Source organism: Misgurnus anguillicaudatus, chromosome 17 (assembly GCF_027580225.2).
Source record: "Misgurnus anguillicaudatus chromosome 17, ASM2758022v2, whole genome shotgun sequence".
NCBI lineage: Eukaryota > Metazoa > Chordata > Actinopteri > Cypriniformes > Cobitidae > Misgurnus > Misgurnus anguillicaudatus.
This window is the reverse complement of record NC_073353.2, coordinates 34,364,082-34,386,781: the sequence shown is the minus strand read 5'-3', so window position 1 is coordinate 34,386,781 and position 22,700 is coordinate 34,364,082. Positions and strand designations below refer to the sequence as shown.

The 22,700-nt window shown below is 39.8% G+C and overlaps 1 protein-coding gene across 1 annotated transcript in view; it reads left to right on the top strand.

Annotated features, from left to right (window-relative positions):
• The window catches only part of ttn.2 (titin, tandem duplicate 2), a 172,590-nt gene that overhangs the window by 107,546 nt on the left and 42,344 nt on the right, over window positions 1–22,700 (top strand). The window contains 49 exon segments of the mRNA XM_073854795.1: window positions 105–401; window positions 494–778; window positions 911–1,204; window positions 1,293–1,592; window positions 1,681–1,989; window positions 2,486–2,685; window positions 2,834–3,263; window positions 3,356–3,664; window positions 3,757–3,938; window positions 4,041–4,170; window positions 4,438–4,737; window positions 4,828–5,145; window positions 5,241–5,531; window positions 5,618–5,923; window positions 6,008–6,322; window positions 6,418–6,566; window positions 6,664–6,814; window positions 6,897–7,178; window positions 7,365–7,667; window positions 7,764–8,069; window positions 8,174–8,455; window positions 8,553–8,852; window positions 8,957–9,259; window positions 9,532–9,840; window positions 9,958–10,239; window positions 10,329–10,628; window positions 10,718–11,011; window positions 11,096–14,050; window positions 14,158–14,493; window positions 14,575–14,859; window positions 14,964–15,263; window positions 15,376–15,678; window positions 15,785–16,060; window positions 16,148–16,444; window positions 16,530–16,832; window positions 16,922–17,221; window positions 17,313–17,600; window positions 17,697–17,999; window positions 18,150–18,452; window positions 18,557–18,862; window positions 18,946–19,233; window positions 19,314–19,604; window positions 19,779–20,066; window positions 20,160–20,747; window positions 20,841–20,945; window positions 21,030–21,227; window positions 21,327–21,623; window positions 21,704–22,291; window positions 22,380–22,682. Of these exon segments, the coding sequence (XP_073710896.1) occupies window positions 105–401; window positions 494–778; window positions 911–1,204; window positions 1,293–1,592; window positions 1,681–1,989; window positions 2,486–2,685; window positions 2,834–3,263; window positions 3,356–3,664; window positions 3,757–3,938; window positions 4,041–4,170; window positions 4,438–4,737; window positions 4,828–5,145; window positions 5,241–5,531; window positions 5,618–5,923; window positions 6,008–6,322; window positions 6,418–6,566; window positions 6,664–6,814; window positions 6,897–7,178; window positions 7,365–7,667; window positions 7,764–8,069; window positions 8,174–8,455; window positions 8,553–8,852; window positions 8,957–9,259; window positions 9,532–9,840; window positions 9,958–10,239; window positions 10,329–10,628; window positions 10,718–11,011; window positions 11,096–14,050; window positions 14,158–14,493; window positions 14,575–14,859; window positions 14,964–15,263; window positions 15,376–15,678; window positions 15,785–16,060; window positions 16,148–16,444; window positions 16,530–16,832; window positions 16,922–17,221; window positions 17,313–17,600; window positions 17,697–17,999; window positions 18,150–18,452; window positions 18,557–18,862; window positions 18,946–19,233; window positions 19,314–19,604; window positions 19,779–20,066; window positions 20,160–20,747; window positions 20,841–20,945; window positions 21,030–21,227; window positions 21,327–21,623; window positions 21,704–22,291; window positions 22,380–22,682 (17,028 nt within the window).

Here is a 22,700-nt window from a genome sequence, read left to right as displayed (position 1 = left end):
TAAGTGTACAACCTTAGAATTTCCTCTAAATACTATTGCCACATCGGAGATTGATCTGTCCCTCCAATATTAACTATATAATAATGAGTTTTGTTTCTTTTTAGCGCCCCCTGGTCCACCAATTCCAAGGGTTGTTAACACCTCAGACTATTCAATTGATGTTGAATGGGACCCACCTGAGGACAATGGTGGCGCAGACATTTTTGGTTATCATGTTGACAAAGTTGTTGCTGGTACTAATGACTGGTCACGAGCCACAGAGAGACCACAGAAGAACTGTGCATTTACCGTGTATGGTGTTAGAGAACGTGCTAAGTACATAGTCCGTGTTGTGGCGGTCAATTGTGCGGGTGAAGGCCCTCCTGGTGTAACAGATGCTGTAATTGTCAAAAATCCTGCAGGTATAAACATACAACCTATCATACTTGTTGACTTGCATTTCTTGAATTCTGGATATAGCAGAATATTTAATTTTGCTTGTTTGCCAAAACAGAGGCTCCAGTCATCGAGCTTGATATGTCTGTGAAAAATGGAATTGTTGTTAGAGCTGGAGAGATGCTCAGAGTTCCAGCACATGTGACCGGCAAACCTTACCCATCCTTGAAATGGACAAAGGATGATGGTAAACTAGAGAAAGATCGCATGGAGGTAGAAGAAGTTGGACAGGACAGCACGGTTATCATTCAATGCACAAAGAGAAGTGACCATGGCAAATATACAATCCAAGCAGCGAATCCAAGCGGTATAAGATCTGCATCGGCCAGGGTAGAGGTTGTGGGTGAGTATCTCTGAATTATAGCATATGTACCTAATTTTACTAAAGGTTTTGTTAGTACGGACAAATTTTCATTACAATATGTGTATTTGCATTTAGTCCAATCAATTCTAAATCATATAAATCTGTCCCCAGATGTTCCTGGACCAGTTATAGACCTAAAGCCTGTTGTGGTTACCAGAAAACTTATGATGTTGAATTGGGGTGATCCTGAGGATGATGGTGGTAGCGATATAACTGGGTTTATCATTGAAAGGAGAGAGCCAAAGATGCACACATGGAGACAACCCATTGACACGCCTGCATCTAAATGTGAGATTGTAGGTATTACCGAGGGACATGAATACATTTTCCGCGTTGTGGCTAAGAACAAGTATGGATGTGGTCCCCCAGTCGATCTTGGACCTATCCTTGCTGTGGATCCTCAAGGTAAATTTTACATGCATAAAGCTTGCACTACAACAACAAAACTTATGATTGTCTATGATGCATTTATTGTCATATTTTTTGACTGCAGGTCCACCAACTTCTCCTGAAAAGTTCCACTATACAGAGAGAACAAAGTCCTCTGTTACTATTGAATGGAGGCCACCACGTAATGACGGTGGTAGTCCAATCCTTGGCTACATCATTGAGAAAAAGAGGCAGGATCAGCCAGCTTACCAGCGTGTCAACCCAGAACTGTGCACCGATCTCATCATGACAGTCGAGGACCTCGATGAATTGCATATGTATGAGTTCCGTGCCAAGGCAGTTAATGCATTTGGTGAAAGTGAGCCGTCAATTACCATGACTGTTGTTATTCAGGATGATGAAGGTTTGTACACCTAAAATTATTGTTCATCTTTGGGTTTTGGTGTCTCAGCATACAATTTTCATGAAATGCTATACTTTGGTTATTATAGTGCCTCCAAGTGTGCACATGTTGAAGCATTTCAAGGGCGATTTGATCAGAGCAAGGAAAAATGAACCTATCGAGATGCCTGCTGAAGTCACAGGCCTGCCAATGCCAAAGATTGAGTGGCTAAAGGACGATGTTGTTATTCCCAAGTCTACTGAGAAACTTCTAATAGAAACCAAGGAGATTGACAGAGTGACATCAAATACAAAACTGTCAATCCCTGGTGTTGTGAGAGTGGATAAGGGCACGTACACTGTTACTGCCTCAAATCGTTTGGGAACAGTCAGTCATCATATCACAGTGGAAGTGCTAGGTAAGATTATGTACATATTGTAGAATTGTCTGATCAGCTCCCAGTTCATATTAGTTGTCTACTTGCATAAGTAAAATCTATACAGTGAACCTATTGTGTACAATCATGTTGGTAAATTGTAGTTACATTTAATGTATATGCATGTAAATTTTCACCTTTGATCATATATATAAAATATACCTACCTAGAACACAGACACTACCATTCTTTTACTTAATATTAAACAGATTAAGATAATAAATAAAATTAATACAATAAAAATAATAAATAGTAAATTGTGAATAAAAAGCAAGCAATAAGAGCCTGGAATAGATAGTAATGGATAGTAGTTTGAATTTGCCTTAAGTAATCATAACTTTTGAACGGTATTGTATGTGGTCATTAAGTACAATGCTTTCTTTTTATAGTGCACTTTGTTTAATGACACCTAATATAAAGGAAGACATTTTATATACTTCATGATTCTTATTCAGTTGTATTATTCATTTCTTTACAGATCGCCCAACACCGCCAAGAAATATTGCTGTTTCAGAAATCAAAGCTGAGTCTTGCAAGCTTACTTGGGATCCTCCACTGGATAATGGTGGCAGTGAGCTTACCAACTACATTGTTGAGAAGAAAGATCTTAATGGTGAAGATCCAGAAAAAGCAGAGTGGGTTACTGTTACTAACACCATTGTCGAGAAGCGATATGGGGTAAGTCAAACAATAAGTATTCATTTTATCAATATTCATTCCTCACAGTTGGATATTGTTTAATTTAAGATGAAAATAATGGTAAATTTGCAGTGAACGTTAAATGTGTCATGTTTAAGGAAATCTAAATCTTAAATGTCTTTTGCAGGTTTGGAACTTGGAAACCGGGGGCAACTATAAATTCAGAGTCAAGGCTGAGAACAAGTATGGAATAAGTGACCCCTGTGAAACAGAAGAAGTTCAGATTAAGGATCCATTAGCACTTCCTGGCCCACCCGAGAAGGTCACTATCGCAGAGTACTCCACGGCTCATATGTTGTTGACATGGGAACCACCATTGGACACAGGTGGTTCCATGATTACTGGCTACTGGATTGAGAAACGTATAAAGGGAAGTTCCTACTGGGCTCGTGTGAATAAGGGGCTGGTGTCAAAACGTGGCATGAAAGGCTGGGATTACAATGTTACTCGCCTTGTTGAAGGAACTGAATATGAATTCCGCGTGATGGCCTGCAATGCTGCTGGAGTTGGACCACCTAGTGCGGTTTCCGATTCTGCCTTTGCTGTTGATCCCCTGAGTGAGAACATAAAATTTTATGCTTTTGGATTCTTATCACATTTAAATGCTTGCTTTCCACCTAATTCTGTTTCATTTTATGTGTTTAATCAGCACCACCTGGCATGCCAGATGCTCCTGAGATTGTTGACAAAACCAAACGTAGTGTCACCCTCTCATGGGTCCCACCAGCTAAGGATGGTGGTCGTCCCATTAAAGGTTACATCATTGAGATTCAGGATGAAGGCACATCTGAATGGTCCAGGGTAAATGACGCTGAAAATCTGCATCCTAGCACTGTGTTCACCGTTCCAAACCTTCCGGAGCTTAAGAAGTACAGATTCAGAGTCATTGCTGTCAATGATATTGGTGAATCTGAGCCAAGTCCCAGAACCTCTGAAGTTCGCATAGAGGACATTCAAAGTAAAATCTCAGTTTTAATATGAATTGACAAGTCCAGCATGTTAATTCTGAATGTTGACTTAAATTGTTTACACTTTGTTTTAATTCCACAGCTGCACCAAAAATATTTTTGGATATCCTTGTTGATGATTTGCTGTGTATTCGTGCTGGATCCCCCTTTAAGATTCCGGCTACCATCACAGGACGCCCTGTTCCTAAAGTCACGTGGGAGTTTGACGGCAAAGCAAAAACAGAAAAGAAGGATCGTCTCCATGTCTTGCCAGTGGATTCACAGGTAATGCCATTACCTTTTGTTTAAAGACAAGTATTTTCTTTTATTCCACTCTGGTTGAAAACAGACATTTAGGGTAATAATGATTTGTGTCTTTGTGATTAGGTGGAGTCTACTGACACAACCTCCACTGTTGTTGTTCCTGTGAGTTTGAGAAGTCATTCTGGAAGGTACACAATTACAGCAAAGAACAAATCAGGACAGAAACACGTCAACGTTAGAGTAAATGTGCTTGGTGAGTTGGATTCCTATATACATGTATGTATATTGTATGTATTGTAACTGTGCTGTAAACTTGGTGGCATTGTGACTTAGTGGTTAGCCATGTTCTCTCCATGTTCTGGTTTCCTCTACAGATATATCATGCTGGTTTTAGACTTTAATTGTTAAGATAGGCTTCATACTCCATAGTATTTCCAGTATAGTCAGTACTACACTGTACATGGAAAGAAACATAACATAAATTAATCAATGGAAACTAATATATATGATATTTTACCAGATGTTCCTGGAGCCCCCAAAGACCTCAAAGTTACTGATGTGACCAGAAACACAATGAGACTTATCTGGAAGCTCCCAGATAATGATGGCGGTGAGAGAATCAAGAGTTACTTTATTGAGAAGAAAGCTGTCAAAGGAAAGGCTTGGACAGTCGTCAATCCAGCTTGTGCCAACATGGCCTTTGTCGTGCCCAACCTCCTTGAGGGCCAGGACTATCTGTTCCGTGTTCGTGCTGAGAATCGCCTTGGCTTTGGACCATTTGCTGAGACTACAGATCCTGTTAGAGCAAGGGATCCTATCTGTAAGTCAGTTGCCCAAATATTTCAAAAAACTATCACACATGCCATAGAAATGTTATTTGACTCAATTTTCATTTTCTCTCAATGTAAAGATCCTCCTGATCCTCCGACCAAGGTCAAAATTAACCTTGTGACCAAGGACACAGTAACCCTGACATGGGTGCCTCCTAAGAATGATGGTGGAGCACCAGTGAAGCATTACATTATTGAGAGACTCAGCTGGGATACCAGTGGTCCCGAGAAAGAAACTTGGAAACAGTGCAATAAGAGAGATGTTGAAGAGACTACCTTCATTGTTGAAGACCTTAAGGAAGGTGGCGAATATGAATTCCGTGTCAAAGCTGTGAATGAAGCTGGAGCAAGCAGACCCTCTGCGACCGCTGGACCTGTTATCATTCAAGATCAGACGTGTGAGTATTAGATAAAGATCAATTAATTTTTGCTCAGTTTGTTGAAATACTATACTTAATTTTTTTGCTAACCATGATTGTTGATGTTTTTTTAGGTCCTCCAAGCATTGAGCTCAGAGAGGCTTTAGAGGGTGCAGAAGGATTTGATATCAACATTGTTGCCAGGATTCAGGGCTGTCCATTCCCATCTCTTGTCTGGCACAAGGCTCCACTAGATAAGCCTGATGACAAAACTGCTGTGCAGTATGACAAACATGTCAATAAACTTGTTTCTGATGACAAATGCACACTTTTAATTCAGCAGTCAAAAAGAAGTGATAGCTCAGTGTACACTCTAACAGCAACCAACAGCCTTGGCACAGCTTCTAAGGGCATCAATCTTACCATTTTGGGTAAGTAATGACTGAATGTCTCATAATTATTAATGGCTCATAGATTTTAAAGGTTACAATGAATGTTCTCGTTCTTGTGTTTTTGGGACGTCCTGGTGTACCTGTAGGACCAATTAAGTTTGGTGAGGTATTTGCTGAAAGGATTGGCATTTCATGGAAACCACCCCTAGATGATGGCGGTTCCAAGATTACAAACTATGTCATTGAAAAACGTGAGGAGAACAGAAAAACATGGGTCCACGTCTCTAGCGATCCAAAAGAATGCCAATACATTGTGCAAAGACTAACTGAGGGTCATGAATACGAGTTCCGTGTTATGGCTCAGAATAAATATGGAGTTGGACCACCCTTGTACAGTGAACCTGAAAAAGCAAGAAATCTCTTTAGTAAGTTTTCTTCATCAACATTTTCAACACAGAAATGTATCAATTGTATTTATTTTAGTAACTATTTTACTCTTCCTATAACAGCTGTGCCTGGTCAATGTGACAAGCCTACTGTCACAGATGTTTCAGCTGAATCCATGACGGTCAATTGGGAAGAACCAGAATATGATGGTGGGTCTCCAGTAACTGGCTACTGGCTGGAGCGTAAGGAAACTACAGCCAAACGCTGGGCAAGAGTGAATCGTGACCCCATCAGAATAAGACCTATGGGAGTTTCTCACATTGTAACCGGTCTCATAGAGGGATCTATTTACCAGTTCCGTGTTATTGCAATGAATGCAGCTGGATGTGGCCTACCTAGTTTGCCTTCTGACCCTGTTGCATGCAGAGACCCAATAGGTATGTGTGTCTTTTTTTTAAACCAATGTGCTGATTTTATATTTTCAAAATATAGTTTGTGTCTCTTTAACGCTTCTTTTATTATGTCCCAATAGCACCTCCAGGACCACCAACTCCAAAAGTAACAGACTGTACCAAGTCAACTGTTGATCTAGAATGGATTCCTCCACTTGTTGATGGTGGATCTAAGATCACAGGCTACTTTGTTGAGTACAAAGAAGAAGGACAAGAGGAATGGGAGAAGGTATGTAATGTATATATGAAGGGTATGCTATATATAAACTGTATGAGTGTGTATGTGCACATTTTCACATTTGTGGGCCTTGTTTACATCTTACCAGGTTAAAGACAGGGAAATCAGGGGTTGCAAATTTGTTGTTCCTGGTCTGAAAGCATTTGGACTCTATAGATTCAGAGTAAGAGCTGTGAATGCAGCAGGTGTTGGAGAACCTGGAGAGGTTGCAGAAGTGATTGAAGTGAAGGACAGAACAGGTAAGCATTTCATATTTAAGTTTTTTGTGTGTGTGTGTTTTATGTATCATTTATTTTTATACCTTATCTGTCTTCATTTTAGTTCCCCCTGAAGTGGACCTGGATGCGACTGTCAAGGAAAAGATTGTTGTTCATGCGGGTGGGGTAATCCGCATCCTGGCTTATGTATCAGGAAAGCCTGCACCAGAAATTATTTGGAATAGAGATGATGCTGTTTTGCCAAAGGAGGCTGTTGTTGAGACCACTTCTATAAGTTCAGCTCTGGTTATCAAAAACTGCATTAGAAAACACCAAGGCATTTATACTCTGACTGCTAAAAATGCAGGTGGAGAGAGGAAGAAAGCAGTCATTGTTGAAGTATTAGGTAATTTTTATCCCAATCTAATGTCTATTCATAGTATTAAAGCAAACATTTACCTTAGTTTAAACAGAACCCATGTGACATACATTCCAATAGACTAGGGGTCTGAAAGGGTTTTAATTAACGAAAATATTTCACTTGACATACTTGGAATGCCAGCACCCCTCATATGTTTTTGTTTCCTCACAGATGTCCCTGGTCCTGTGGGCCAGCCCTTCTCTGGTGAGAATCTTACCAATGATTCTTGTAAGCTGACCTGGAGTTCACCTGAAGATGATGGTGGCTCGGCTATAACCAACTACATAATTGAGAAGAGAGAAGCTGACCGTAGAGGCTGGACTTCAGTGACATATACCGTCACTAGATATAATGCAGTGGTCCAGGGTCTTATTGATGGCAAGGGTTACTTTTTCAGGATTGCAGCTGAAAATATTATTGGAATGGGTCCATTTGTTGAGACGTCAGCTCCAGTTGTCATCAAAGATCCAGTTTGTAAGTCTTGTTTATTTGTTTTCTTCAGTGTTTTATTTTAGAAATGTCCTGGTCTTTGATAATTTGTGTTATATTCCTCTTTTATTTTAACTTTAGCTGTTCCTGAGCGGCCAGAAGATCTTGAGGTCACTGCTATCACAAATGAATCAATCAGTGTGGCATGGAGACCGCCAAAATATGATGGAGGTTCCGAAATTACCAGCTACGTTCTTGAGGCTCGCCTTGTTGGAAAAGATGTCTTCACTCGTATTGCTGCAGACAACAAATTAATGGATCGTAAATTCACACATGTGGGTCTTAAAGAAGGTGCTTCTTATGAATTCCGTGTTAGTGCTGTAAATGAAATCGGCCAAGGCAAGCCTTCTTTCAGCACCAAACCAGTTACATGCAAGAAAGAATTTGGTGAGTATTCATTTGAGTTGTAATCCATGTTTAGATTTGTTTAAACAGATTTTTCATACATTTACTGTGTATTATTTGCTCTACACCACTATTCCTCAAAACAGAACCACCAGCCCTTGATCTTAGCTTCCGTGACAAGATTGTGGTTCGTGTTGGGCAGCCTTGCACAATTCAAAGTGGATATTCAGGCAAACCACAACCAACTATTAAATGGCTCAAAAATGATGAGGAGCTTCAAGCCAGTGAGGAAATTGCTCTTGCCAGCACAAATAAGACTTTGTGCTTGACTATTGAAAAGGCAAAACGTGATCACAGTGGAAAATACACTGTGGTTTTGGAAAACTCCATAGGCTCACGCAAGGGCATTTGCAATGTTACTGTTGTTGGTAAGCTGATGTCAAGCACTTTATGTCAAGCATTAAATTTGAAAACTTAATTATAAATTCTATATATATATATATAATGTTTGTGTGTTTTTTTTAGACCGACCACAGCCTCCAGAGGGTCCTGTAGTCTTTGATGAGATCTACAGAAATTACATGGCCATTTCTTGGAAGCCCCCACTGGATGATGGCGGAGCTGCTATTTCCAACTACATTATTGAAAAGAGAGATACCAACAGGGATCTATGGATGCCTGTTACAGAATCTTGCACAAGAACATCATGTAAAGTTCCTAAATTGATTGAGGGTAGAGAGTACATCATTCGAATCTGTGCTCAGAATACTTATGGCATTAGTGATCCATTACTGTCTGCTGAGACAAAAGCAAGGGATGTTTTCAGTAAGTAACAGTTTCATTTGTATTTAGTCATGAAATTGTTAAAGTGACATGTTCATTTAGGATTAGGGGTCATTCTAATGTTTTCAAATTTCTAACATTCACAGAGGTTCCAGATGCTCCCAAGGCACCTGTGGTAAAAGAAATCTATAAAGACACAGCATTGATTTCATGGATCCAACCAGCTGATGGTGGCAAACCAATCACAAACTATATTGTTGAAAAGAAAGAGACCATGACCAACATGTGGGCCCGTGCTGGAAAAGAACGCATTTTCCCTAACACTGAATACTGGGTTCCTGATCTTCTCGAGGGATGTGAATATGAATTCCGTGTCATGGCAGAAAATGTAGTTGGAATTAGTGACCCGAGTCCACCCTCAAAGCCCATCTATGCCAAAGATCCTATAGGTATGTATCCGACATCTTGATAGTAGGATCTTAAATTTTTAGCTTTCAGCCAGTGGATACCAAGTGCTTATAAATGATGCAAAATGGCCTATCAATGGGAGGGCAAATGCACTCACATGAATTTGTCGTGTTTTTAAACAATATGACTTTTGGGTAGCATGTGATCCTTAGTTGTTTAGTGAGTGATTCACAGTTTTATTTAAATCTGTTTATTTTTTACATGTTGTATAATGTTATCTAGGCTTAAGTTAATTTTTTATCTTTCTTCACAGTGATCCCAAGCCCACCTGTGAACCCATTAGCAATTGACACAACAAAAGAGTCTGTCACTCTGTCTTGGCAGCCACCCAGAGACTGTGGCAGAGGCAAAATCTTTGGCTACCTCATTGAGTATCAGAAAGCTGGTGATGAGGCATGGCTTCAAGTTAACCAGACACCTGATTCCTGCCAGGAAACTAAATTCAAGGTTATCGGCCTTGAGGATGGTGTACTTTACAGATTTAGAGTGAAGGCTGTCAATGCTGCTGGAGAATCTGAGCCTGCATATGTCCCAGAGCCTGTTCGAGTACAAGACAGACTTGGTAATATAAACTTAGATATAGATAAGTTATTGCATTTATGAGTTATTTAGTGATGCATGTTATGACATTAAATTAGTTATGGAGATGTCTAAATTGGTCTTATTTGTATATTTATAGAACCCCCAGATATTCTTTTGGATATGGGAATGCCTAGGGAGATAAAAGCAAAGGCTGGAACCCATATTGATATTATTGCTGGAATCAAGGGAATACCTTTCCCAAAAGTCACATGGAAGAAAAATGATGCAGATGTTCCTACAAAAACAGATATTGAGACATCTGGAACAGCATCCAGATTGAATTTGCGTTTTTGCACCCGTGGTGATAGTGGAGATTACACACTTCATGTCGAAAATCCAGCAGGATCAAAAACAGCAACATGCACTGTGCTTGTACTTGGTAATTTAGTTTAATTTACAATTAAAGTTAAAACTATTTGTAAACATCTGTTAGAAATATAACTTTTTATCTTTTGCTTGTTAATATAGATAAACCTGGACCAGTTCAGCATCTTAGAGTGTCTGATGTCAGAAGTGATTCTGCTCAGCTTTCTTGGAAAGACCCTGAAGATAGTGGTGGTACACGCATCACTAACTTTGTTGTTGAGAAAAAGGATGCCACATCTGCACAATGGGTGCCAGTCTGCTCATCATCCAAAAAACGTAGTATGATGGCAAAGCACTTGATTGAGGGGACGTCATACATGTTCCGTGTGGCAGCTGAAAATCAGTATGGAAGAAGTGAATATGTTGAGACAACTAAAGCTATCAAAGCAATGAATCCCTTGTGTAAGTATGCCTGATGAAATTACTCAAACCTTTAAATATTTTCTTTATAAATCTTAAGAATAATTGTATTAATTATCTGCATATTTCAGTCCCACCAGGTCCACCAAAAGACTTGCATCATGTAGATGTTGACAAAACTGAGGTATGGCTCCAGTGGAATTGGCCTGATCGCACAGGGGGAAGTGAAATCACTGGGTTCTTGGTGGAGTATCAAGAAGAAGGTGAAAGGGATTGGATTGTTTTTAAGACTGTCAGCATTCCTGAGTGCCATGTTACTGGGCTGGTAGAGGGAAAGACCTATAGGTTCCGTGTAAAGGCAGAGAATGCAATTGGCTTGAGTCGACCAGACACCACTCTTCCAGTTCTTTGTCATGAAAAACTAGGTAAGATGACACTTTATAATATGTTATATTATTTTTTTTAGCTAATATATTTCCACTATTAATCTTTTCATTATTCTTAACTAGTGCCACCCATTGTTGAAATTGATGTGAAGCTGATTGAGGGCATCATTGTAAAAGCTGGAAGCACTATTAGATTGCCTGCCATTATGAGAGGGATACCAATACCCACTGCCAAATGGGCCATTGATGGAGAGGAAATCAAGAGTGAAGGGAATACCAAAATTGACACAGATAGCTTCTCCACTGTTCTTAGCATTGCTGAATGCACAAGAAATCACACAGGAAGCTATATCCTCACAGTGTCTAACTCAGCTGGGAGTAAGACTGTTGCTGTTAATGTCACAGTACTTGATGTTCCCGCGGCCCCCATTGGTCCTGTAAATATCCTTGAAGTCACCCCAGACCACATGGTCATTGACTGGCGTCCTCCCAAAGATGATGGTGGAAGTCCAGTAATGAACTACATTGTTGAGAAGAGGGAATCTAATAAGGAAACATGGGGAGGAGTCAGTTCTGGTAGTACTTCCACAAGGCTCAAGATTTCACGTCTGCAAAAGGGAGCAGAGTATATTTTTAGAATTCGTGCTGAAAACAAAATGGGAATTGGCGCACCTCTTGAAAGTGCACCAACTGTAGCCCGGCATCAGTTTGAGCCCCCTAGCCCTCCTGGAAAACCAATTGCTTCTGAGATTTCTGAGGATGCACTCACACTTGGATGGACAATGCCTCTGTTTGATGGTGGTAGTCCAATTAGTGGTTACATAATTGAACGTAGACATAAGGGAGGAAAATGGATTCGGGTGAATAAAACCCCTTCCAAGGACCTTAGATACAGAGTGCTTGGACTTTTTGAAAGTAACGAATATGAGTTTAGAGTTTTTGCTGAGAATATCGCTGGCTTTAGTGGACCCTCTCCTATTTCAGATCCTGCCAAGCCTTGCAGACAAATTACTGTTCCTGGACCTCCAATCAACCCTAAGATTAAGGACTACAGTTGCACATATGCTGACTTAGTCTGGATCAAACCCACAAGGGATGGGGGTAGTCCAATTTTAGGATACATTGTTGAATGCCAAAAGTTAGGTGCAGATTGGGAGAAGATCAATATGGATGATCTGATTAAGCAGTGTGCCTACAGAGTAAAGGGCCTAACAGAGGACACTGAGTACAGGTTCCGTGTTAAAGCAGTCAACATGATTGGAGAAGGTGAGACACGGGAAATCCCAGAGTCACTTATTGCTAAGGACATCCTTATTCCCCCAGAAATTGAAATGGATGCCACATGTCGTGATCGCCTGACTGTCCGTGTTGGACATAACATTAATATTATTGGATATGTGAAAGCAAGACCTGATCCTAAAATCACGTGGAGCAAAGGTGAAAACGTTTTGGAAAAAGACAAATCTACAACTTTTATAAATAACTTCCCAGTAGTACGGATGCGCATCAAAGAGGCAACCAGAGCAGATCATGGAAAGTATACACTTAAGGCTGTTAATGATTCTGGAGAGGCTTCAGCTACTATTACAGTAAATGTACTTGATAGACCTGGACACTGCCAGAATCTTAAGTTGACATATGTAACTAAAAATTCTTGCATGGTATCCTGGGATGCTCCTGAGGACAATGGAGGCACTGAGATAACAAATTACATTGTGGAATGTCGGGAGCCAAGCATACGAACCTGGTCAATGATCTCATCTGACTGCACAAATCGCATGGTAAAGGCAAAGCTCATGGAAAATCATGAGTATTTATTCCGTGTGTCTGCAGAGAACAAGTGTGGTCCTGGACCAACAACAGAAACCAAAACACCCATTCTTGCAATTGACCCACTTCAGAAGCCTGGTGAGCCAGAGAACTTCCATGTTGGTGAAATTGGCAAGAACTTTGTTTTCCTTAAATGGAGGAAACCTGATTTTGATGGTGGCAGCCCTAACTTGGGTTACATTTTGGAGAGAAAAGCAAAGGATGCTGAGGAGTGGGAACAGTTACATAAGGGAGTCCTAAAAGAGAAATTCTTCATGGTAGAAAAATGTGTTGAGAATCAGACCTATCAGTTTAGAGTGAAATCTACAAATGATGGAGGAGAAAGCAACTGGGTTAGGACATCTGATATCATTGTCAAAGAAGAAATTCAGAAACCAGTTCTTGACCTGAAATTTGCTGGTGCCATTGTAGTTAAAGCTGGTGAATCGGTTAGACTTGAGGCTGCTCTAAGAGGTAAACCACAGCCTGAGGTTACATGGTTGAAGGACAAGGCTACATGTGATAACCCAAGGATCAGTGTTGACACGGGATCAGATTACTCTAAATTCCTCATGACTAAATCCAAACGTAGTGACACTGGAAAGTACACTATCACTGCTACAAACCCAGCTGGATCATTCACATCATATGCCAATATTACCGTTTTGGATATACCAGGACCTGTCAGGGATTTGAAAATTTCGGGCATTTCCACAGATAAGTGCAGAGTTGTATGGGATCCTCCAGAAGATGATGGTGGTTGTGAGGTGGACAGCTACATTGTTGAGAAATGTGAGACCAGACGAATGGTTTGGTCCACTTACTCTGCCTCTATCATCACCAACTACTGTAATGTAACCCGCCTTGTTGAAGGTAATGAGTACATTTTCAGAGTCAGAGCAGAAAACAAAATGGGAACTGGTCCCCCAATGGAGAGTAAGCCTATTATTGCTAAGACACAGTACAACAGACCTGGCCCACCTGATGCACCAGAAGTCACAAAAATTGCTAAAGATGAGATGACTGTGGTATGGGCTCCTCCTGAAAGTGATGGTGGAAAGTCTATCACTGGTTACATTCTAGAAAGAAAGGAAAAGAGGGCTGTTCGATGGGTTCCTGTCACAAAGAGCCCTATCACTGAGAGACGCATGAGGGTCACCAATCTGATCCCTAACCATGAATATCAATTCCGTGTCAAAGCTGAAAATGAAGTAGGATTGGGCGAACCAAGCAAACCATCTAGACCCATCACTGCAAAGGATCCAATTGGTATGTACAGGCTTTATAACATTTATCCATTTATGTTTGAATAATATTGTATCTGTAATGTATATAATTGTGTTTTAAACTAATCTGAGATTTTGTGTAACATTTAGAGCCCCCTGGTCCTCCTGGCAGTCTTAAAGTAGTTGACAGCACAAAAACATTGATTACACTTAGATGGGCAAAGCCTGTGTATGATGGTGGTGCTCCAATAATTGGATATCTGGTTGAAATGAGGGAAAAGGTTGAAATGGAGGGCGAACAGGAAAGAGATCCAGAGGAGGGTTGGAAGAAATGTAATATACCCGGACAGCTTGTCCTAACCGAATTTACAATGATTAACTTGGATGAGAGAAAGGAATATGAATTTAGGGTGTCTGCTCAAAACCAAGTTGGCATGGGCCGCCCTGCAAAACTCAAGGAAGCTGTGTCACCAAAGGAGATCAATGGTAAGGTTCTGTTTACTTTGTCACTATAGTGGTCCTCAATTCAGTACACTTATTTAGTTTTTATTTGTTTTTTTACCACAGAATTTCCAGAGATTGATCTTGATGCCACACTAAGAAAAGGACTTACCGTTAGAGCAGGATGTCCCATCAGGCTTTTTGCTACTATTAGGGGAAGACCAACACCTAAAGTGACATGGAAGCGTTTAGGTATTGATAACGTTATTAGGAGGGGCCATGTGGATCAGATTGACACAATGACCTTCCTTGTGATACCCGAGTGCTCCCGTGAAGACTCTGGCAGATATTCTTTGACTCTTTCAAATCCGTCTGGAGAAAAAGCTGTATACGTTCGTGTTAAAGTCTTAGGTAAATTTAAATTGAAGCAAAAATGTACTACTTTAAATGCAGTTCAAATGAGTGATGCAGTTTTTGTTCAATTGTATAAACTTGCTTCTGATGTTTATCAACAGATACTCCAGGTCCTGTTGGCGAACTGGAGGCAACTGATATCACAAAGACAACCTGCCAGCTTGCTTGGCTACCTCCAGACAATGATGGCGGTAGCCCTATTCTAAACTATATTGTTGAGAAACGTGAAGTTGACAGGAAAACTTGGACAAATTGCACAAATGACTTAAAGAAGACAAGCTTTAAAGTCACAAATCTGACACCTGGAACTGAATATTACTTCCGTGTTATAGCAGTTAACAAATATGGCATTGGTGTGCCTCAAGATTCTCCAAAGTCCTATATGGCTACAGATCCCAAGAGTAAGTCTACCATTCACAATATAATGTATACGTACAAAGTGTATATTAATGTATTATTTCAAAACAAATATTTGGTAAAAAATACAATATTTTTTGTATCTACCTTGTAAAGGTGAACCTGATCCTCCAAAGAAGATGGATGTATTGGAAATTACTAAAAACAGTGCAACTCTTGGGTGGCTGAAACCCCTTCGAGATGGCGGATCAAAAATAAATGGATACATTGTGGATTACCAAGAGGATGGTAAACCTGAGGACAAATGGACATCATACTCAGTTGTGAAAGACTTGACCATTGTTGTAGCTGGACTGAAAGAAAACACTAAATACAGATTCAGGGTAGCAGCAAGAAATGCAATAGGATGCAGTTTGCCAAGAGAAGCTGAGGGCATATTCGAGGTCAAAGAACAGCTGAGTATGTATCCAAAGATTACATTTCCCATTATTCATCTGCCCGTTATTCATGTATTTAATTATTAATTCATTATTTACCATATGAATTATGAACATTTGTTTTACAGTGCCACCAAGGATTATTATGCCTGAAATTGTTACAGCAAAGGCAGGGTCTAAACTTACAGTTGAGGCTTTTGTGTCTGGAAAACCTACACCAACCTCAAAATGGAAAAGAGGAAATGATGATATAGTTACATCTGATCGTGTCTTTATACAAAAGACACAAACCACAAATGTACTTATGATCAAGGATGTAACAAGGAAGGATAGTGGTTACTACAGTCTTTCAGCTGAAAATAGCATATCAAAGGTCAACCAGATACTCAGAATAATCATCATGGGTGAGTTACATCTGAAAAAGGTACAGTGTGCGAAAAGTCTTTCAAGTACAAATTAATTGCAATACGTATTTTTGTTTAATTTTTTAGACAAACCTGGTCCTCCAGAAGGTCCTTTAGAATATCTCGAGGTGGATATAGATGCATGCACTCTTGCCTGGAATTCACCTACTGAAGATGGTGGCAGCAACATCACTAACTACATTGTTGAGAAGTGTGATGTGAGCAGAGGGGACTGGGTCATGGCTGCATCTTGTACCAAGACCAGCTGCAGAGTTGTAAAGCTCACTCGTGGCACAGAGTATGGTTTCCGTGTCCGTGCTGAAAATCGTTTTGGAATTTCAGAACCAATTTATGCAGAAAAAATGATCGCTAGACATCCATTTGGTAAGTACCATACTTACAGTCACATACAAACAAATTCATAGGTCTCGGCTTTAATTACAAAAATACAAACTTTCACATTTTTCAGATCCACCCAGTGAGCCGAGGAACTGTTGTGTCAAAAAAATCAACAAGGAATTTGTTGTGCTGTCCTGGGAAACACCAGTCACCGATGGTGGCAGTCCCATCATTGGATATTCCATTGAGCGCAAAGAAAGAAATAGCTTACTTTGGGTCAAGGCAAATGAAGTCCTTGTTCGTTCAACTGAATATACATGCTCAGGTCTCATTGATGGTCTAGAGTATACATTCAGAGTGTCTGCTGTCAACAAGGCAGGACAAAGCAAACCAAGCAAGCAAACAGATTTTATCACTGCAAGAGCACCTGTTGGTATGTGTAAAAAAACACTGGTCTTACTTACATTCAGATGTTTTAAGATATGCTCTATTTATAAACAATATTAATTTTTCATTTTTTAGATCCACCTGGTAAACCTGAAGTTCTCGATGTGACAAGAAATTCAGTTTCTCTTGTCTGGAGTCGTCCAAAACATGATGGTGGTAGCAAACTCATTGGTTATTTTGTTGAGTCTTTGAAACTTCCAGGTGAAAAATGGGTGCGTATCAATACAAGCTGCCAAAGTGTGCCGAAGGAAGAATACATTGTCCCTGGACTTGAGGAGGGAGCACAATACAAATTCAGAATAATTGCAAAGACAGCAATTAATGTCAGTCTGCCCTCAGAAGAATCTGATGCTATCACAGTTATTCCCGAGAATGGTAAGACATATATTTCACCAATAATGTAGCAGATCTGTGATGATTGACAACAAACAAAACAAGGCTTATGTTTCATTTTGTATAATTTCAGTTCCACCAAGGGTTGAGATTAGTCTTGAAATGAAAAACTTAATTGTTGTCAAAGCTGGAGCAAATGTCTGTCTTGAGGCAGAGGTTTATGGCAAACCAATGCCAAAAGTCTCATGGAAGAGAGACGGTGTTCCATTGAAGATGGTTGAAGGTATGAAAATGACTCAAAAGATACATCTTTTCTGCCTGGAGCTGTTCTCTGTGACAAGAAAGGAGTCTGGAGAGTACACAATTGTTGCTGAAAACCCAAGTGGAACTAAGTCTGCTAATATTAAACTGAAGGTTCTAGGTGAGTAAACTTGCAAAAAACAAATTTTCTTTTACATATACATAGACATTGTGCTTGGTACCATTGTGCAAAACAATTTGTCTTTTTGTTTTGCAGACAAACCTGGACCCCCAGCGTCAGTGAAGATAAGCCATGTTTTTGCAGACCGGGTAAAACTCAGGTGGGAGCCACCTATTGCAGATGGTGGTTCTGAAATTACAAACTACATTATTGACAAACGTGAAACAAGCAGAGCCAACTGGGCACAAGTTACTGCTAACATTAGTGGTCATATAACAGACTGTTCTGTGGAGAAACTGATTGAAGGCCATGAATATGAGTTCCGCATCAGTGCTGAGAACAAATATGGTGTTGGAGATCCAATTGTGACCAACTCTGTAATCGCAAAGAATCCATTTGGTAACATTTTATTCTTTCTTGTTTCCATTGTAAATGTCATTTATAAAAGCACGTACATTTTATTTTAAAACAATAATAAATGTGATACCAATAAATACAATTTTTAAAACATTTAACAATCTTAAATCTCTTTTGATTTTCTAAATTTAGATGTTCCAGGACCATGTGAACCTCCAGTTATAACTAATATCACCAGGGATCACATGACTGTTAGTTGGAAGGCCCCTGCTGATGATGGCAAGGCTCCCATTCTTGGATACATGGTTGAGAAGCGTGAAACTCAAGACCTCAACTGGGCTAAAGTTAATAGAAGACCTGTTATTGACAGGACAATTAAGGCTGGAGGCCTAACAGAGGGGTCTGAGTATGAATTCAGAGTTATTGCCATCAATAAAGCTGGTCTTGGCAAACCAAGTGATCCATCTGCTGGTGCATTTGCACTGGACCCAGTGTGTAAGTCAAGTTGATTTCTTCCAACAATATTTAACTTTTAAAAGGCATTGTTTTCTAAATTTTGTTGTTGAGTTGTTGTTTCATACGTTGTGGTTTCACAATAGATCCTCCAGGACCACCTGCTTTTCCAAAGGTCATTGACTCTACACACAGTTCAATCAGTTTGTCCTGGTCAAAGCCCGCTTATGATGGTGGATGTGAAATCCTGGGCTACCTTGTTGAGTTCAAGAGAGCAGATGCAGAAGATTGGTTGAAGTGCAATGTGCCAAAAAATCTTCAGGCAACAAAGTTTGTTGTTACTGGTCTCTTGGATGACATTGAGTACCAGTTCCGTGTTACTGCTGTAAACAGAATTGGATTTGGCGAGCCAAGTGAGGTTCCTGAAAAACATATGGCAAAGGACATCCTACGTAAGTGTTTATAATGTAACTCAATTTTGAATGCAAGCTGCATTGTGAAACATTCAATATTTATTTTCTTTTTTTTTTCACAGTTCCACCTGAGGCTGAACTTGATGCAGATCTCAGAAAAGCCCTAGTTTTACGGGCTGGAGTCACCATGAGAGTTTATGTGCCTCTAAGAGGGCGTCCTGCTCCGAAGGCAACATGGTCAAAGGTCAATGCCAATTTGAAAGAGAGACAAGGTTTTATGATCACAACAACTGATTGGGATACCTATCTTTATTGTGAGGACATCAACAAATATGATGCTGGCAAATATGTCCTAACCCTGGAAAACAGTAGTGGCACCAAGTCATATACCATTGTTGTGAAAGTACTAGGTAAGATGCTTTTCAAAAATGTAAGGTATATAATTAACTGTATTAAATATCTAACTACAATGTAATAAAAATTTACACAGACACACCTGGACCACCACTCAATCTGGTTGTTAAGGAGACCTCAAAGAGCCATGTATCCATAACTTGGGATGCTCCATTAATTGATGGTGGTAGTCCTATTAAGAGCTATGTTGTTGAAAAACGTCTGGCTGAGAGAAAAGCATGGACTTGTGTTGCTCCTGAGTGTTCCAAAACATCTTTCAGAATTACTAATCTTGAAGCTGGTAAAGCTTACTGTTTCAGAGTTCTAGCTGAAAATGTATACGGCATTGGGGAGAGTTGTGAGACAGCTGGACCAGTCAAAGCCTCAGGTGAGACTTCTTGGTTCCATCATATTGCACATGACATAACCATTTTAAGTGGTACAAAATAAATACAATGAGTAAATTAATTAATTAGACTTATTAACAAATAAGGTGTCTGGAAGGACTTTTTTATAATACTGACTAAGGCTTTTCTATAATACTGAATGTTATATTTCACAGAACAACCTGGACCTGTTACCGACTTTAAAGCCTTAGAGGTCACCAAGAATTCCTGCACTCTTGTTTGGAAGAAACCAATCAGTGATGGTGGAAGCCACATTGTTGCATATATACTAGAGATCTGTGAAGGTGAAGACAAATGGAAGTTGCTCATGAGGTCCAAGCTTACACAGTACACAATGACTGATCTTACAGAAGGCAAGGAATACTTATTCAGAGTCAAAGCCATTAATGAAGCAGCTGACGGACCCATAACTGAGCTTCCTGTCTTGGCTAAAGATCAAATAGGTATTCACATAGTGCACCCAACATTTGTTTTTGTGTCTCAGTTGTTATGCAACAACATCCATTACATTTGTCATTTTTCTTGTCTATTTACAGTTCTGCCAGACTGTAATCTGAAAGGCCTTCCTGACTCTAGCTATGTGGCCAAGGAAGGAAGTACTGTTCGTCTCAATATTCCTATTACTGGTATCCCTGCTCCAGTAGTCACATGGAAAAAGGGGGATGTTACTTTATCCGATAGTGGAAGAATCTCGGTTGAATCAACTGCAACAAACACAATTTTGCTGATTCGTGATTGTACTAGAAGTGACGCTGGCAAATTCATCCTCAATTTGAGAAACACTGCTGGGACAAAGGAATCAGCTATTGACTTTAAAGTTGTTGGTAAGCCTGGAATCTGCACAGGTCCCTTTAAGTTTGATGAAATCACAGCAGAAGGAATTACTGTAGAATGGGGTCCACCCATAGATGATGGTGGATCAGAAGTTTCCAATTATATTTTGGAAAAAAGACAATCTACTGCCAACAAGTGGGCCACAGTTGCTTCTGCAATTCAGAAAAACACAATGAGGGTTACAAGACTTCATGATGGAACAGAATATATCTTCAGAGTTTGTGCAGAAAATAAATATGGAGTTGGGGAGTACCTCAGATCTGACCCAGTGACTGCTAAACATCCATTCAGTAAGTATTTAAAAGAGTGTGTTTTAATATTTCATGAAATATCCATTGTATTCAAATTTTTTTTACAAATCTACACCTTGCCCCTCTCCTCAGATGCACCAGAGGCTCCAGCACCACCTGAGATTGTGAACATTCGCCATGAGTCTGCTATTCTTACATGGTCTGATCCAAGAGATACTGGAGGATCACCCATCACTGGTAAAAACATTTCTTTACTATAGCTTTATTTTCATTAGTTTTGTCTCATGTAAATAAAATGTCTTCTTTCTTTTCATAACATAGGATATTACGTTGAATTCAAAGACAGAAATAGCTTAATGTGGAAGAGAGCCAGCAAGACACCTTTAAGAATTAAAGAATGCAGAGTGACTGGCTTGATTGAGGGTCTAGAATATGAATTTAGGGTAATAGCTATGAATATAGCCGGCCTTGGAAAGCCAAGCAAACCAACAGAGTCACTTGTTGCTCTTGATCCAATTGGTGAGTCTGCTGTCTTTTAACTTAAACTTAATATTTGTAATAAATAAGAAAATATTACAAATAGGATAATTTTACGATAAATAACTTCTTTTTCTGTAGATCCACCTGGAAAACCTGATGTGATCAGTGTCACAAGAAACAGTGTGACACTCATTTGGACTAAACCCAAGTATGATGGTGGCCACAAACTGACTGGCTATATTGTTGAAAAATTAGAGCATCCAGGAAAAGTGTGGGCAAAGGCCAACCACGTGAATATCCAAAGCTGTGCATTCACTGTAACAGACCTACAAGAGAGCTCCACATATGAGTTCAGAATAAGAGCTAAGAATGCTGCAGGGGCTATCAGTGCTCCCTCAGAGAAAACTGAGCCTCTTCTCTGCAAAGATGAATATGGTAAGACATGTTCAGGTTTAAATGAATTACTATAAATATCTAAAAACATGACACTGATTTCAACTTTCAATGTTTTATAGAACCACCTACTATCACAATTGACCCTGAAATGAAGGATGGTGTAACTGTAAAGGCTGGAGAAACAATTGTCATAACTGCATCCAGTATTCTGGGCAAACCTCCTCCTACAGCTGTGTGGTCTAAGGGTGGAAGAGAATTTAAGCCTTCAGATACTGTTGACATTACAAGCACTCCCACAACTTCAACTTTGTCTATTAAGTATGCCAACAGAAAGAACACGGGAGAATACACTATTACTGCAAGCAATCCATTTGGAATCAAAGAAGAAAAAGTTAAAGTTAAAATCCTAGATGTGCCAGGACCTCCAGGTCCTATTGAACCCAGCAGTGTCTCTGCTGAGAAATGCACACTGACATGGTCGCCACCAGAAGAGGATGGTGGCAGTACTATTAAATCATATATAGTAGAAAAAAGAGAAACCAGTCGCCTTCTTTGGACAAAGCTTGCTGAAGATGTCATGGATTGCCGCTGTGTTGCCAGCAAGTTGATTAAGGGAAATGAATACATATTCCGTGTTTCAGCTGTTAATCAATATGGCATTGGTGATGCAACACAGTCTGCACCAGTTAAAATGGTTGATAGCTTTGGTAAGTTTTTTTTATATTTTACAAAAACAAATGGTCAATTACCTTTAATACTCGTGTTAATCAAAATTTTTTTTTTACTTTTTTGCAGGACCCCCTGGGCCACCTTCCAAACCAGAAATTGATAATGTCAGTGGAACTGCGGTAACCATTTCCTGGAAGAGACCAATTGTAGATGGAGGATGTGACATTAGAGGCTATAGTGTTGAAAGAAAAGAGAGAAGGGGTTTGAGATGGGTGAGAGCCTCAAAAAAGATAATTTCAGATCTTCGTTATAAGGTTTCAGGCCTGACAGAGGGAGTTGAATATGAATTCCGCGTAACTGCAGAGAATAAAGCTGGTTTTGGTGAACCCAGCGAGCCATCACAACATGTACTGACAAAGGATATTGCATGTAAGTTGAAAAAAACCT